We start from the raw sequence: 14,652 nt of genomic DNA, 5'->3' as shown, positions 1-14,652 counted from the left end.
ACAGGAAATCCTTGTGATTATTTTTTAGTATGGTATTTACTATTTTGAGCATTTTTAATTTTTTCTTTTAATTATTATTGTTATTATTATTATTTTGCAGAGAGATAGAGAGCAGGGGAGGGGTAGAGAGAAGGAGACAGAGGATCCAAAGCTGGCTCCTCACTGTCATCATGGAGCCAGATGCAGGGCTCGAACCTATAAACAGTGAGATAATGACCTGAGCAGAAGTCAGATGCTTAACTGACTTAGCCACCCAAGGGCGCCTATTTTGAGCATTTTTAAGTGTATAGTCCAGTGGCATTAAGTACATTTACATTGTTCTTCAATCATCACCACCATCCATGTCCAGAACATTCTCATCTCAAACTGAAACTTTATGTCTATTAAATAATAATTTCCTAACCACCCTTCCCCAGCCCTTGGTAATCTAATTTCTATTTCTATAAATTTACCTATTCTGGATACCCCTTCTATAAGGGAAATCATAATATTTGTTCTTTTGTGCCTGCATAATTTGCCTTTGTCCTTTCCACTTAGCATAAAGTCTTTAAGTTTCATTTATGTTATAGCATGTGTCCGAATTTCCTTCTTTTTAAACCAAGTAACATTCCATTACATTCTGTTTACCCATTCATCTGTCAAGGGACATTTGGGTTGTTTCCACTTTTTTACTTTGTGAACTGGTGTACACATACCTGTTCAAGTCCCAGCCTTCAATTCCTTTGTATATACAGTTTACCCAGAATGTGGTAATTCTGTTTAGTTTTTTAAAACTTACTTTTATTTTTGTCATTATTTTAAACATATTTTTAAGTTTTTAAAAATTTATTTATTTTGAGAGAGAGAGCGAGCGAGCGAGCACAAGTTGGGGAGTGCAGAGAGAGAGGGAGAAAGAATCCCAATCAAGCTCGACATTGTCAGCACAGGGCTCTAACTCATGAACTGTAAGATCACAACCTGAGCCAAAATCAAGAGTTGGCCCCTTATCCAACTAAGCATCCAGGTGCCCCTTATCATTATTTTTAAAAACACTGACAGTACATTATGCACAAGGAAAAGTTAGTCACCAATAAGCCCACCACTCAAAGATAACTATCATTAACAATGGAGTGTTTATTCTTTCAGACTTTCAAATCTATCCTAATACCCATTAAAGAAAAGAAACTTTAAAAATATCACTTTAGGGGCACCTGGCTGGCTCAGTCTACAGCGCATGCAACTCTTGATCCAGGGGTCATGAACTCAAGCCCCATGTTGGGCATAGAGCCTATTTTTAAAAAAAGAAAGAAAAGAAAAGAAAAGAAAAAAGAAAAGTCATTTTACTCTTTGTTGTTCCCAGGCTGCTCTTGGTTGGGGCTGATTTCACACCTAAGGCAGGAAGATGGTGGCTGCAAAGAAGACGAAAAAGTCACTGGAGTTGGTCAATTCTAGTTTCCAACTCATTATGACAAGTGGAAAGTACATGCTGGGGTACAAGCAGACTCTGAAAATAATCAGATATGGCAAAGCAAAACTGTCCTCACCAACAACTGCTCAGCCTTGAGGAAATCTGAAATAGAATACTGTGGAATGTTGGCTAAAACTGGTGTCCATAACTACAGTAGCAATAATATTGATTTGGGCACAGCATGGAGGAAATACTACAGAGTATGCATTTTGATTAGCATTGATGCAGGTGATTCTGATATCATTAGAAGCATGCCAGAACAGATCGGTGAAAAGTAAATCATGTAAAACTTTTCTTTATTAAAATTTACCAGAGCTTGTTTTAAAAACACTGTTAAATTTTTTTTTTTTTAAACACTGTTTAGTCCTCTCAGAAACTCTCTGAGGAAGACATTGTCATCACCTTACTGACAGGTAAGAAAACTGAGGCTCAGTGAGCAGAGGCCGCAGCTGTGACTGAGGGAGCCAGTTGGGCTAGAAGAGGAGGCTGAAATGTCTTCGAGCTAGAGCCAGTAACTTAGAAATCAGGTAGAAATGCAAGTTGTTCTCCAGATGAAGAGGCTAAGGCCCAGGAAGAGGACAGTGCTGGCTCAAGGTCATACATACAACAGGTTAGTGACAAATTTGGAACCAGAATTCAGAATTCTCTGATCTATGCTTTTTCCCACTATGATACTGCCAAGCCTTGCCTTGCACCTATGGTTCTTAAACTTTAGTGCACATCAAAATCCTGATTATAGGAAAATCCCTGGGCAAACTCACCCCTGGAATTTTAGAACCAACAAGTCCAAGTGCAACTCTGGAATCTGCATTTTAAACAAACACTCAGGGGCTCCTTGATAATCCTTTAGAATCACTGCCCTGGATCAAGGCATTTGATTATTAAGGGCACTAACTTCTACCCAGCTCCCCAAGTGTCCTTGGGACCAAGAGACCAAGAGTTACCCTTAAGTCACCCAAGCACCCATCTTGAGCATGATTTGATATTCTGGAAGGTCATCCATCTCTCACTGTGGCACCATAATGCCCAACTACCCTTGGAAGATCATCTCACTTTCTGTTCTGGCCCTCACCGACCCCAAGGACTGGCTACTCTGCACTCTTAGGGGCTATTCTTACCACCTTTATTATGCACTGCCCATCTCCTGCTGAACTGCAAGGATATTGGGAGTATGGACCTTATAGAGTCTACTCCACTCATTCATTCAACAGAGAACTTCTATGTGACAAGTAATATAGTAGATTCCGGAGATGCAGAAGAGCCTGTCCATTTCTCATCATCCATTCCCCAGTCCAGGCCAACATTGGACCTTGCTAGTACCACAATCCATCCTCCTGCACCCTCTACAACCCATCCTCATGCAGCAGAATTTAAACATAAATATGATTGTGTCACTCTCCTACTTAAGGCCTTCCAGAGGCTTCTAATTGTTCTTAGGATGAAAACTGAAATTCTTATATTTAGGACCTAGGCCGCCTGTCCAACACCACTCACCTCTGACCCCTGTCTTCTAGCCCTGCCCCCTCACTGTCTTCCCGACAGTCACCCTAGCCTTCTTGGAGCTCCTCAGCAGTCCCTGGCCTGGGACACTGTCTGCCTCATCACTGACAGAGATGGAGTGTGAAGTGTAAGATGGATATTAGGGATCTACTTCTGTAAGAGGAAGTGGGAGGCAGCAGGATTGGGCAAGGAAGAAAAGCCATGAAGCTGGCCTGCCAAAGCCTCAGTCAGCCTCCTGGAGAACGCTTAGAGCAAATACTGCTCCAGCACTTGCTGAGTCTTGCTCAGTCACTAAGGTTAGGCTTCTTCAGTTAGGGTGTGATGGCAACCTCAGGCAAGACAGTTCTGTGCAAGTGAGGCTGACACTGATGGCACTGACAGGTAGAGGCTGTCTGCTAACCACACCTCTTGGTTGAAGGCAAGTTTTCCCCTCTTATTTTTTGGCAAGTTCTTCCTTTGCAGGTGAGGGCACATCCCCATGTCTACCACACTTGTCAGTACTGCTATCCCTTATCATCCTGACAGGCTTCTGGGCAGTTCATAGGCTTCTTCCTCTGAGAAACCTTCACCCAGACCTCTAGGCATGAAACTCTGTCCTTTCCCCCCCTGCAGTTCTCACAGTTTGTAATCACATGCTTGTGTTTGTGTGATTATCTAATGGATGTCTGTCTTTCCTAAGACACTGTATGTCTGTGCAGGCAAGGGCCATATGTGTGACTCACTATAGTCCCAGAGCTCAGGCCAGTACCTGGCACATGGTAGGTGCTCAGTAAAAACTTGTTAAGGAATGAAGACTAGTACCATGTCTTGCAAACAAATGACTCTCCCAATTGTGTGGATCGTCAAGAGCTTGCTGTGTCTTTGAGCTCTCATCCAGCTCACAGAAACATTCATGACTGTTTCAGGTTTTATCTTTAATATTTAGGAGCCTGCTCCTGCCCCACACCAATCTGGTCTAGAGGGCAAAGTAAAGGCAAAGTTCACACTGTTACCACCACCATCATCACCACAACTACCACCCAAAACCCTTTTAAGGGCTCAGTGCATTGCAATGGCAGCACAAATTTCCAAACCCAGAGAGCTACACAAGCCTGGTCTCTGCATGTATGGGCTGCATCACTGGGTTAGAAATCACAGTCCCTGCTCTACACTTGACTGTGCCACATGAATAAGTCACTTAATCTTTTTGAGCTTCATCTGTAAGATGGGGATAATGCCTGCCCTTTTCACTTCATTGATGTTGATCAGGTTCAAATGCAGTGATAGGTAGGAAAGTGTTTTGCAGATCGTAAAGTGTGGTTCACAGGAAAGAAAGGGAGCTTTCTTTTCATGTAATCATGACAGGTTGACAAAGGACATAATTGGGAAACCAACTTGTTTTCTACAATGATGACATGGGAGCCCACGTAGATGGACTGTGTGCTAGGCATTGTTTTTCCTGGTTGTGCAAATGGATTTGTGTTCCCTTCTATGCCTGCCTTCCTTCCTAGCTCCTCTGTCCCTCCTGATTGGGGTGGAGACCACAGGAAGTGCACCAACCCTTGGGTGAACAGTGAGAGACAGTGTTTACATCATATGCAGATCAAGGTTAAGTGTGTTTAGAGGTGGAGAGGTGTGTGGGTGTGTTTGTCTACAACTGGGCAGAGCAGGTGAGAACATGATGTTGAAGGCAGTATAGTCCTTAGAGAAGCCAAACTCCCTGGGGGGAAATCTTTCACCTGTTAACTGAATACCTGGCCACTGAGACAGAAGCCAGGAAGAAGACAGTATAGACATAGATGCTGGGGGTGGAGCTATTGATAAGAAACCCAAATAAATTTCCAGGGTCCTTGGTGGACAAGCCAGTTTGCTAACATAGGAATATCCGGAGATCTTTGGTTTCTGCTGCTCTCTCCATTCCCTTTCCCCTTTTATTGGTAATCAATTTATTTAATCCAAGTATATGGCATTCTCTTGACAAGGATGAATAAGAGTGACCCACTGCACTAAGGTTCCAAACTCTTGGCGTTTTCAGTTACCTCACTGAACTTTCTTCACAGCCCCATGACGTAAAAGTAGGCTTACAAAGGCTAGGTAACATGCTCAAAGTCAATCAAGAGGTAAGGGACTACATGTAGCTACATTTAAACCTGGCTTTTCTAGGACCTCCTCCCCTACACTGTTGGGGGGGGGGTTGCTTTTGTTTTTAAAGTTTGCTTATTTATTTTGAGAGAGAGAGCACAAGGGAAGAGGGGCACAGATAGAGGGAGAGAGAGAATCCCAGGCAGGCTCCATGCTCAGTGAGGATCCCAATGTGGAGTTTGATCTCACAATGGTGAGATCATGACCTGAATGGAAACCAAGAACTGGTTCCTTAACTGACTGAGCCACCCAGGTGCCCCCCCGCCCTCCTACTTTCACACATCTACGGTGAGTGTGTGTGTTTATTGGGGTGAGGGAGCTTTGGGCTGTCTTTCTGCCTGAAAAATACCTAGACAGTGTTTTCAAGACGGGAAGGGACCTTAGGAGTTACTTAATCTAATTTACTTTGCAGATAGAGAATCTGAGGCCCAGAGAGGGAAAGTGACTTTTCCCACATACTCTTTAGATTTTGGGGTCTCAGACCTGTTGTCTTCTAGTCCTACTCCTGCCCACTCTCAGGGAGCCAGGGTGCCTCTGCCTGTTAATATCTTTGCCAAAGATAATAGCTATCCATGCTGAGCAGTCATTCTTTAACAAATATTTACTAGTGCCTACTATGTGCCAGGAAACTTTAGAGGTGCCATGAATAGGATGAACAAAGAAAACTGCCCTTCTGGAGCTTACATGGTGAATGGGGGAGGTAGCCAACAAGCCAGTACGAAGTATCTCAACAAGGTAATTTCAGATGCCTGCAAGGAAATAAAGAAGTAATGACGGTGGTGAAAGACTCCACATGGAGTAGTCAGGAAAAGCCTGACCACCTGGTACCTACCAAGTGTCGGTCCTTTAATTCTCACAACAACCCTTAAAGGCTAGGTTCAGACCTCTGCTTTGCTAACAAGAAAACCCACATTCAGAAGGGATAAGAGTGGCAGTGAAATCCCAAACTCCTAACCTACCAGCCACCGTCGGGCCCTGGATGATGAAACTCGGGGCTAGGACTGCACCATGGCTCAGCCAGCCTCCTCGCAGGTATTGGGTAGCGGGGGGGTGGGGCTGTGGGAAGGCGGGATGCGCCTCCAAGGAGACGCTGCAAATAGCTCTAAATTCGCATAAGGCTGAAAGAACAGCCCCTGGCTGGCCCCAGTCCAACTCTGTCCCCTCAGCGGGGACAAAGAGGCCTCTTAGCCCCCCCGACAGCTTCAGAAGACCGTTCCGCCTCTTGCCCTGCCCCCTATCGGACCAGCGCGGGGCACTATGGGACTTGTAGTTGACCCAGCCCCCACACGAGTTCCGGAAGCAAACTGGAGAACTACAAGGCCCAGGAGCCAGTGTGCAGGCCCGGGGCGGTCCCGCCGGCTGTGGGTGTGCGATCGCTGGGGGCCGGGCTGTGCGGGTGTTGGGCGCTGAGATGCGGCTGCTGGTGCCGGAGCACCGGACCAGTTTTAAGCGCGCGCGCTAGCGGGGCGCGGCGAGGGTTTCCCAGGCGGTGGCGACAGGCACGTTGCATGCATGCATTAGGTGCAGCTTTTGCAAAACTGCTTTGGCTCTGCAGTGGCGCGGTGGAGGGTCCGAGTCGCCGGGGGATGGGCACCCAGCCCCGGAGCCAGGCTGGCACTGCTCGCTGAAAGGGCCCTTGGCTGGGCTTGGGGGCGGGGGCACTGGTGCCTGCATTGGACTGTGCGCGACGTGTTTGTTCTTTTTCTTTTTGTGCCAAGGTTTTCCTGGGCGGGCGCGCGATGCAGCGGGCAGCGGCACTGGTCCGGAGGGGCTGTTGCCCCCGGACCCCAGGCCCGTGGGGCCGTAGGCAGAGCAGCGCGGCTGCCGAGGCCTCCGCGGTGCTCAAGGTACGGCCCGAGCGGAGCCCGCGCGAGCGCATCCTTACGCTCGAGTCCATGAACCCGCAGGTGAAGGCTGTGGAGTATGCGGTGCGGGGACCCATCGTGCTCAAGGCCGGTGAGATCGAGCTTGAGCTGCAGAGGGTGAGTGCGTGCGGGCGCCAGGGCCCGTGGGGCAGGAGGGCCTAGGGGGGCGCTGAAGTGGGGTGGGGAGAGAGCAGTAGCCGTCTGCGGCTGGGGTCCACCCGCTGGACTTACTCCCAGCCACGTGGCCACCTCTTTGGTTGGCTAAGAGAAGAATGCCCACCTCCCATCCCTTCACCCACTAGTGCCAGGCACCTGGCACAAAGTAAGGCCCTTAGATACCATTCACTTGTTGAATTGAATTCATCAGTTATAACTGAGCGACTAATAGTGCCAGGCACTACACGTTCAGGGACTGTCCTATCCGCGGAGAACCAAGATCCATGGGGTGAGGGGTTGGGGGTGGAGGAGGGCAACAACAAGCAGTAAAGAAATAGACAAGATAATTTCAGATAGTGAATAAGTGCTTTGAAGAAAGTAAAAGGAAGGGGCGGTGTAAGGAGGTGCTGGATGAGTGGTGGGAAGGATATTAGGTAAAGAGAAGAGGGAAGAAGGCTCTAAGTCTTGGATTTGTTCCCAAAGCCTTTTCCTTTTTGTCTGAGACCTTTTGGGTCATTCGGCCAGTAATGATTCCATGACAAGAGTGGAGGTATGGAGGAGATTCCTGAACAATTAACTTCCTTTAGGCCCCTCACTGGAACCTTGATTAGCCATCACATTTTGTTCTCTGAGGACACACTCATCTCCAGTGAGTAGTCAAAATCTTGGGCCTGTCGGGCCTTGGTAGGATGGCTCTGAGACTTTCTTCATCTCAGTGGCTGGCTGGCTAGGATCATGCTTTAGTTTGTACTTGATGTAAAGTGACCACATCCCTAGGAGTGATTTCTTCCTCCCTCCAACCAGGGTGACTGGGTGTTTGTGAGAGATGCCCCTGTAGGACACTAGTTCTTTTTTCTTTTTTTTTGGTTTTGATGTCTCCTTATTTTTATTTTTTGAATAGTTTATTGTCAAGTTGGTTTCTATATAACACCCAGTGCTCATCCCCACAAGTGCCCTTCTCCATGCCCATCATGCCCTTCCCACTCCCCCCACCCATCTGCCCTCAGTTCTCAGCATTCAAGAGTCTCTCAAGGTTTGCCTCCCTCCCCCCCACTATTTTCCTCCTTCTTCTCCCCCATGGTCCTTCGTTAGGTTCCTCCTAATCCTCCTATATGTGCAAACATATGGTATTTGTGTAGGACACCAGTTCTAATCTGAGTGGAATTTAGGAGGCCGTATCAAGAGGGGCAATGTAAAAAAATGTAGCACTCCTAAGATTTGTAAGATCTGATGAAATAGCTGCTTGCTTAAGATAGCTCTAACCCAGAAGGGGGGTAGGGGAGGCTACTTGATCTTGCTCTCAGAGGCACTAGAACTGGATGGCTGGGGGGCAAATTGATCACTTACTGTCCCCTGAATGCTTGGGAGGAAGCTGTGGTGGAATGCCCAGTTCTCCTGACTGAAATTAATGAGCTGGACAAGTCAGAATCCAGTGTCTTCCTCTGACTCCTTGCAAGGCTAAGTTTAAAGTTTGGCCTATAGGAGGCTGGCTCAGTTTCTGTGGGCCAGCGGCAGAAAACATGAGTTTTACTGCTCTGCTCCTTGTTGATATCTGGCTGGCTGGAGGTGACCGTCCTGGAGACAACAGTCTCCCTGTTAAAGCTGGGATTGAATTGTTCCTGGTTTATCACTTTACTGCTAATTTCTCAGATTCCAGAGCTGGTAGGGGTTCCAGAGATTATCCCTATCTCTTTTTTGCTAAATAACAGCTTGGGTGTGGGCTTCTTGAAGTAGGAGGAGGATTTGGACAGAAAGGTGCCCTGTCTTTGCCTTCAGGAAGCTGACTGCCATTCAGTTCTCTGGGCCTGAGCCTCTCCTTCCCAAAGTCTTTAAGGATTGGTGGGATTTTTTAGCAGAGAAACATGTGAGAGCATTCCATGTGGGAGCAGGGTTGTGAGCAAAGACAGAAGGTTGGGAAGCTCTGGGCATTTGTGGAAGGGGATGGTGCTGTTGGAAGAGTGCTATGGCAGGGGCGTATGAGAGATGAAGGAGACAGAAAAGGTGGACTGGAGTCTTGGGTGCTGGGCTCAGGACTTCATGGTGCAAAGTTTTCAAAGTTTTGTGGTGTGAAGTGGGGGAACCATGAAGGGTTTCCAGCAGGATATGGTTCCATAATTGAGGTGGACAAATTCCTTGGTCATTTAAGCCGAAAACCCCTGTGATTTCTGAGCTAAGATACCCCACACTGCCATAGCCTACTCCTGAGTGAGTTGAGATGTTTTCATACAAGCCCATCTATTCTCACTTGATTCGAGTCTCTGTTTCCTAGTTGAGGTGCCGGAGACATAGCTTACACAAGCTAGCATAGCCTCACCTAAACCTTTCATTTTGGGAGACCACCTCTGTGGTAGCTGACACAGGGCTCCTTCTGAGAGAGCCATATTTTCCCAGTAATTTTTTGGGGGGCAGGGCTTGGCTTGGCACAGCTTCATTTTTTTCCTACCTGTTTTGTATTGCAGTGATCAAAGCTGGACTGATGTTATAAAGGGTTTGATTGGGTAGAGATGGAATGAGCAAGGATTTGCAGGTGTAGGGTGACTTGGGGTGAATCTCATATGCTCTCTGGGCTTTGGTTTCCCCGGTCTATAAGAGGAGAGAGGTGTCTTGGTGGGCCCAAAGTCCCCGCCCCCCTAGCCCCCTGCCCTGACTTTTGTACCATCTTGTCTATCTGAAGGTGTCCTGGCCTTTATGCTGCCTTATGGAATTATTTCACCATGTGCTCTGCAAACACTACCCACTGTTTGGACGTATGGTTCTGGTGTTTGACTTTGGGGTGGCTTCATGGGTGAGCCCCATCCTTCTTTCTTCTGTGATAGAGGGGAGAATCCCCAGGAAAGCCTGAAGGAGGGGGGAGGTTGGCTAAGTGGGTATGAAAGGGACCATTCTCCTCTAGTCCAGTCTGTGTGCTTTCAGGGAGGCCTTGTTTCTCCCTGACAGCAGCTCCAAGGGGGAGACACTGTTAGCTTTTCAGATCCTGCTGTTCACTGGGAGCAGCACTTAAAAATAAGCTGCAATTAGTAGGAGTTTTGAAAAGATCTGTCAGTTCTTCCTCAACCTACTTCTTTTTTCCTTTATTACAGGAGGGGAGGAAGTTGACACAAGTAGAGACAGAGGAATGCCTTTACTTTTATTTGTAAAGTACATACAGCTGAGGCAAAACATTCATAAATAGAGAGAAAAACTGATTATGACTCTTAATATCATTGTGTACTCATCTAAAACCTGCTATACCACATGGTTACAATCAGCTAAGACCTAAGATTGGAAACCCTGGCTATTCCAAGCACAGGTAGTAAAATCTCATTGGTCATTTTCTTCAGAGTTTAGATGCTACTTTAAAATAAACTTGTAGCAGGGCACCTGGGTGGCTTAGTTGGTTAAGTGTCCAACTTCAGCTCAGGTCATGATCTCACGGTTTGCGGGTTCAAGCCCCCCGTCAGGTTCTGTACTGACAGCTCAGAGCCTGGAGCCTGCTTCAGATTCTGTCTCTCCCTCTCTCTGCCCCTCTCATGCTCTGTCTCTCAATAATAAATAAACATTAAAAAATAATAAAATAAATTTGTAGGAATGCGTGGGTAGCTCAGTCAGTTGAGCGTCCAATGCCCGATTTCAGCTCAGGTCATGATACCAGAGTCATGGGATTGAGCCCTGCATTGGGCTCCATGCTGAGCATGGAACCTGCTTGGGATTCTCTCCCCCAGTCACATGTGTACCCTCTCTCTTTAAAACAAAGATAGGGCACTTGCATGTCTCAGTTGGATAAGCATCTGACTTCAGCTCAGGTCATGATTCACGGTTCATGGGTTTGAGCCCCATCAGGCTCTGTACTGACAGCTCAGAGCCTGGAGCCTGCTTTGGATTCTACCTCTCTCTCTCTATCCCTCCCCCACTGTGCACACACTCTCACACTCTGTCTTTGTCTCAAAAATAAAAAATAAAATTAAAGATAACATAAATGTGTAGTGTGGGGTTATTATAAGATGAACCCTCCACCACCCACCCTGCTCAAGTCACATAGACCTGCACCCTCAGCTTTGCTTTTTATGTGCTGTGGGCCTCAGTGAGGTCTTTCAGACCACCTTGGCCTCAGTTTATTCCTCTGCAAAATGGGGCCAATGTGTTTCTCCTAAAGACTAGTTTGTGATGTCAGTAATGATGCTTTGAAAACAGAAGCCAGGTAGAACTCTTAAGAGCCCTTTTTTTAAACTAATGAGAGTTGCTTGAGGAGAAGCACCAACAGACCCCCTGTCCTTGCCTTCATGTCAAGCCTCTTTGGGTCTGGGAATGTGCATTCTGTGGAGTTTGCTCTGTCTTGTCTGGGCTTCAGCCTTGCTGTCGTGAATTATCCTATTTGGAGCTCATTCAGCTTTCATCCCTGCTTCTGCCCTGTGAGTCTCAGTTTCTATGGTTGACTCTCCCACAGACCCCCAGAGTTCAGCAGCCTACACCCAGCCTTCCCTGCTTTAGTGGTTGGGAAACTCAGCCGTTGGAGCTCCCATCTAGTCTCTTAATTGTGGGCATTTATAGCTTCAGCTGGGTTTCTTCTAGCTTTGTTTGTCTTCCCACAATGGTTGGGACCAGACCCTGTGCTGAGCTTCAGTTTCCTCAATTGTGAAATGCACCTGTTTTCAGGGACAGTGGGGCCTGGTTGGAGTTTGTCTCTGGGGCCTCTTTATGGGGCTCTCTGTAGGACTTCCTGCCTACTCTAGTCCTGTCTGCTGCCTCAGGGTCTTTTCACATGGTGTTCGTGGCCTAGTACTTGCTGTGCCTTCTCTCCTTTCCCTGTGCCCACTTGTTATTCTTTACCTGGGTTCTGCGGGTGGTGCTATCTCCTGTTTTGCACATTTCTGTCACTCAGCGTGGGCAATCCATAAGTATTTGTTGAATGAGAGGGAGATTCTCTGGGGGAAAACAATCCTACCAAGCCTTTCCACCCACGTGTCACATGAAATGACAAGAGCCATCCCTCACTCAAGGAAGCTGCCTTGTGCCTGTTAGAATCATCTGTCATCCAGGGGGCCTGGATGGCTCAGTCAGTTAAGCATCTAACTCTTGATTTCAGCGCAGGTCGTAATCTCACAGTTTGTGAATTCGAGCCCTGCTTCAGGCTCTGTGCTGATAGTGCAGAGCCTCCTTGGGATTCTCTCTACCTCTCTCTGTCTACTCTCTCTCTCAATATTAAAAAAAAAAAAAAAACTTAAAAAAATCATCTGTCATTCCCTCAGCCCTCATGGTGATGCTGGGCCTGTGATCTTGGAAGATAATGATAGTCTTTTTCTTTCTCCCTGCTAACACCTGCTGAAATATCCCTAGAACACAAGAGCTTACTCCCCCAATCCCTACTGAAGCTGAATGGTGGGAAGGGAGCTCCCTTGGGTGGGACCTTCATCTCATTGCTGCACAGGGAGGCAGCTCTGGGCAGGATATATGCAAGTGGATTATCTAGATGGGCTCTAGGATACTGTGAGAGGAAACTGGTTGCTACATGCTGACCTGGCAGGCTCCTGGGCTGGGCTGAAGCAAGGTTAGCATTAGGTGTGCCTGTCAGACCTGGATGAGTCAGTATGAGCAGGAGTCTGTCCCCTGCTCCTTGGTATTTCCCATCCCATGTACATCTTTAGTGCTTAGATACAGAAGTCTGCCCAGAACAGTCTCCTTTCTATGGTGGCTGTTTGGGCAGGCTGGTCTCCTGCCCATTCATGGGAGCCAGTTTCCCACCTCTCCCCCCAGCATATCCATCACAGCAAAGTATCTGGGGTCTGTGGGCACCCAGACCCAAGAAAAGAGATGTTCAGAGTTCCCAGGCTCCTTGTCAGTAGGTTCTGAATTGGATGAGCAGTACAGAGGGAGGGACGACAAAGGAACATCCAGAGCACTGTTCCAGGCATCATTCTCCCCCTGCATTGGGCTGGCTGAGGGCCTGCAGCTGCGTGTTTGTTCCTGGCCCTCAATTGTGACAGATTTACTCCCTACCAAAGAATGGACTATGCCCATACCATGGAAATCACCTGTGTTCAGCTGGCTGGGCCTAGAGGGCTATGCAATTCAGTCAGGCTGATAGAGGGACCTGTGCCAAGAGCCCAGGCTAGTGCCAAGGGCTGGGTCAGGCCTGCCCCTTTGCACACAGTGGCCTGGGTTCCTCCCCCATCCCCGGCCTCTTGCCTCTCAACTGTGGGGTGAGCCCTGAGGCCATATGCCTCACAGCTTGTCTCCAAGGTGCCTGCTCTCACTCCTGGCCTACCCCTGGAGCAGAGGGTGGTGCCACCCCTTGCCTTGGCCATCAGGACCTTTTGAATGCTTCTCCCATTCACCCTGGGACCTCTTTCTGTATTGTCCACCTCCAAAGAGCTCCTCAGAAGGGACACAAGAGAATTAAAACTTTCCCTGCAGAAACTTTTGGAGACTTATCAAGCCCTATTTATGAAGGTCTAGGGCCATTTCTGGGCACCCTCCTCAGCCACCCATGTCTCTTTGCCCCAGAGCAGCTGGAGAATTTCTATATGGGAGGGTCTTAGGGGTGGCAGATGAGGGTCAGGAAAACTATGTGCCAGCTACTTGCATCCCTTAGGGCCACTGTTTTTTACTTAAGGTATACATTACTGATTCTAAAAAATAGTTTTCTAAAGGTGCTTTTATTCACACACTGGGAAATGGAGAGAAGACAAGTGTCAAAGCCATAGAATTGTATGTTTAAAATTTGAGGAAACTTGAGGAAAGGGCAGCTGGAGATGAGGTGGCCAGGCCTTCTATCCAGGCCACTCCTCGGTCTTGCCACCTCCTTGCCCCACCTCCTTCTTCCTCCACCATGACCCTCTCAGCCTCGTCCTTGGTCCGGCTTTGTAAGATGATGATGTTTGTACTCGGCCACGTGCTTTCGTACTGTTTGTCTTGGGTAATCCTTCAGCCGCTCTGGGAGGTCCTGGAATCTGCTGCTGATTCTTACTCTTCCAGTGACTAATTCTGGACTTATCAGGGAGCTCTGTGGAATCCCCACATTCCCAGGTCTCCACAATCCTCCATCCAAAGTGCATTTTCTCCTTTGCAGCAGTCAGGAGCCTTTCAGGCATCCCCCAGTGACGGTGCTGTCAGTGGGGTCTCTGAGTTCCTCCTTTCTGGGACCTCCTTCCTGTGCTAAGTACATTGCTCAGGCTGCGGCTGTAAGTTTGCCCATCAGCCAGTCTTCTATCCCTGATACCTTTATACCTTTTTTTTTTTTTTAAGTAAAAATCAGCCCACATTCTTTATTCTGCAAAGCCAGGTTGCAAGGGAACCACCAGAGAGGTCCCTGATGATTGGGGTCTTCTGGAGGGGAGGGTGCCTTAGTGCCCCTCCCATTTATTTAGGCTGTCAAGGTGGAGCTGCCTTGGGGATAAGTAGTGGGATCCTCTCCCTGGCGTTTGGCAGCCTCTGTTGCTGACCCCTGCCTTCCTCCTGCCACGTTTGCTCCATGGCCCTCTTTTAGTCAGCCCTTCCAGGCTGCAGTGGGCTGGCCCCGGACCTGCAGCTACCTCAGGGTGCTTTGGCAGCCGGAGAGCTCTTCCAGCCTTCTCAGAAAGGTGTTGG

At 47.9% G+C, this 14,652-nt stretch overlaps 1 protein-coding gene and 1 pseudogene across 1 annotated transcript in view; both read left to right on the top strand.

The window, feature by feature from the left end:
• Positions 1-1,381: 1,381 nt before the first annotated feature.
• On the top strand, positions 1,382-1,725 carry LOC144221031 (large ribosomal subunit protein eL30 pseudogene; annotated as a pseudogene).
• Positions 1,726-6,465: 4,740 nt separating this feature from the next.
• The window catches only part of GPT2 (glutamic--pyruvic transaminase 2), a 34,521-nt gene continuing 26,334 nt past the window's right edge, over positions 6,466-14,652 (top strand). The window contains exons 1-2 of the mRNA XM_077751279.1: positions 6,466-6,567; positions 6,787-7,050. Coding sequence (XP_077607405.1) covers positions 6,808-7,050 — 243 coding nt within the window. The 5' untranslated portion in view covers positions 6,466-6,567; positions 6,787-6,807. The remainder of the gene's footprint in view (positions 6,568-6,786; positions 7,051-14,652) is intronic.

Source organism: Crocuta crocuta, unplaced genomic scaffold (assembly GCF_008692635.1).
Source record: "Crocuta crocuta isolate KB4526 unplaced genomic scaffold, BGI_CrCroc_1.0 scaffold124, whole genome shotgun sequence".
Taxonomy (NCBI): Eukaryota; Metazoa; Chordata; class Mammalia; order Carnivora; family Hyaenidae; genus Crocuta; species Crocuta crocuta.
Note: the sequence above shows the minus strand (reverse complement) of the source record. Positions and strands in the feature narration are given on the sequence as shown.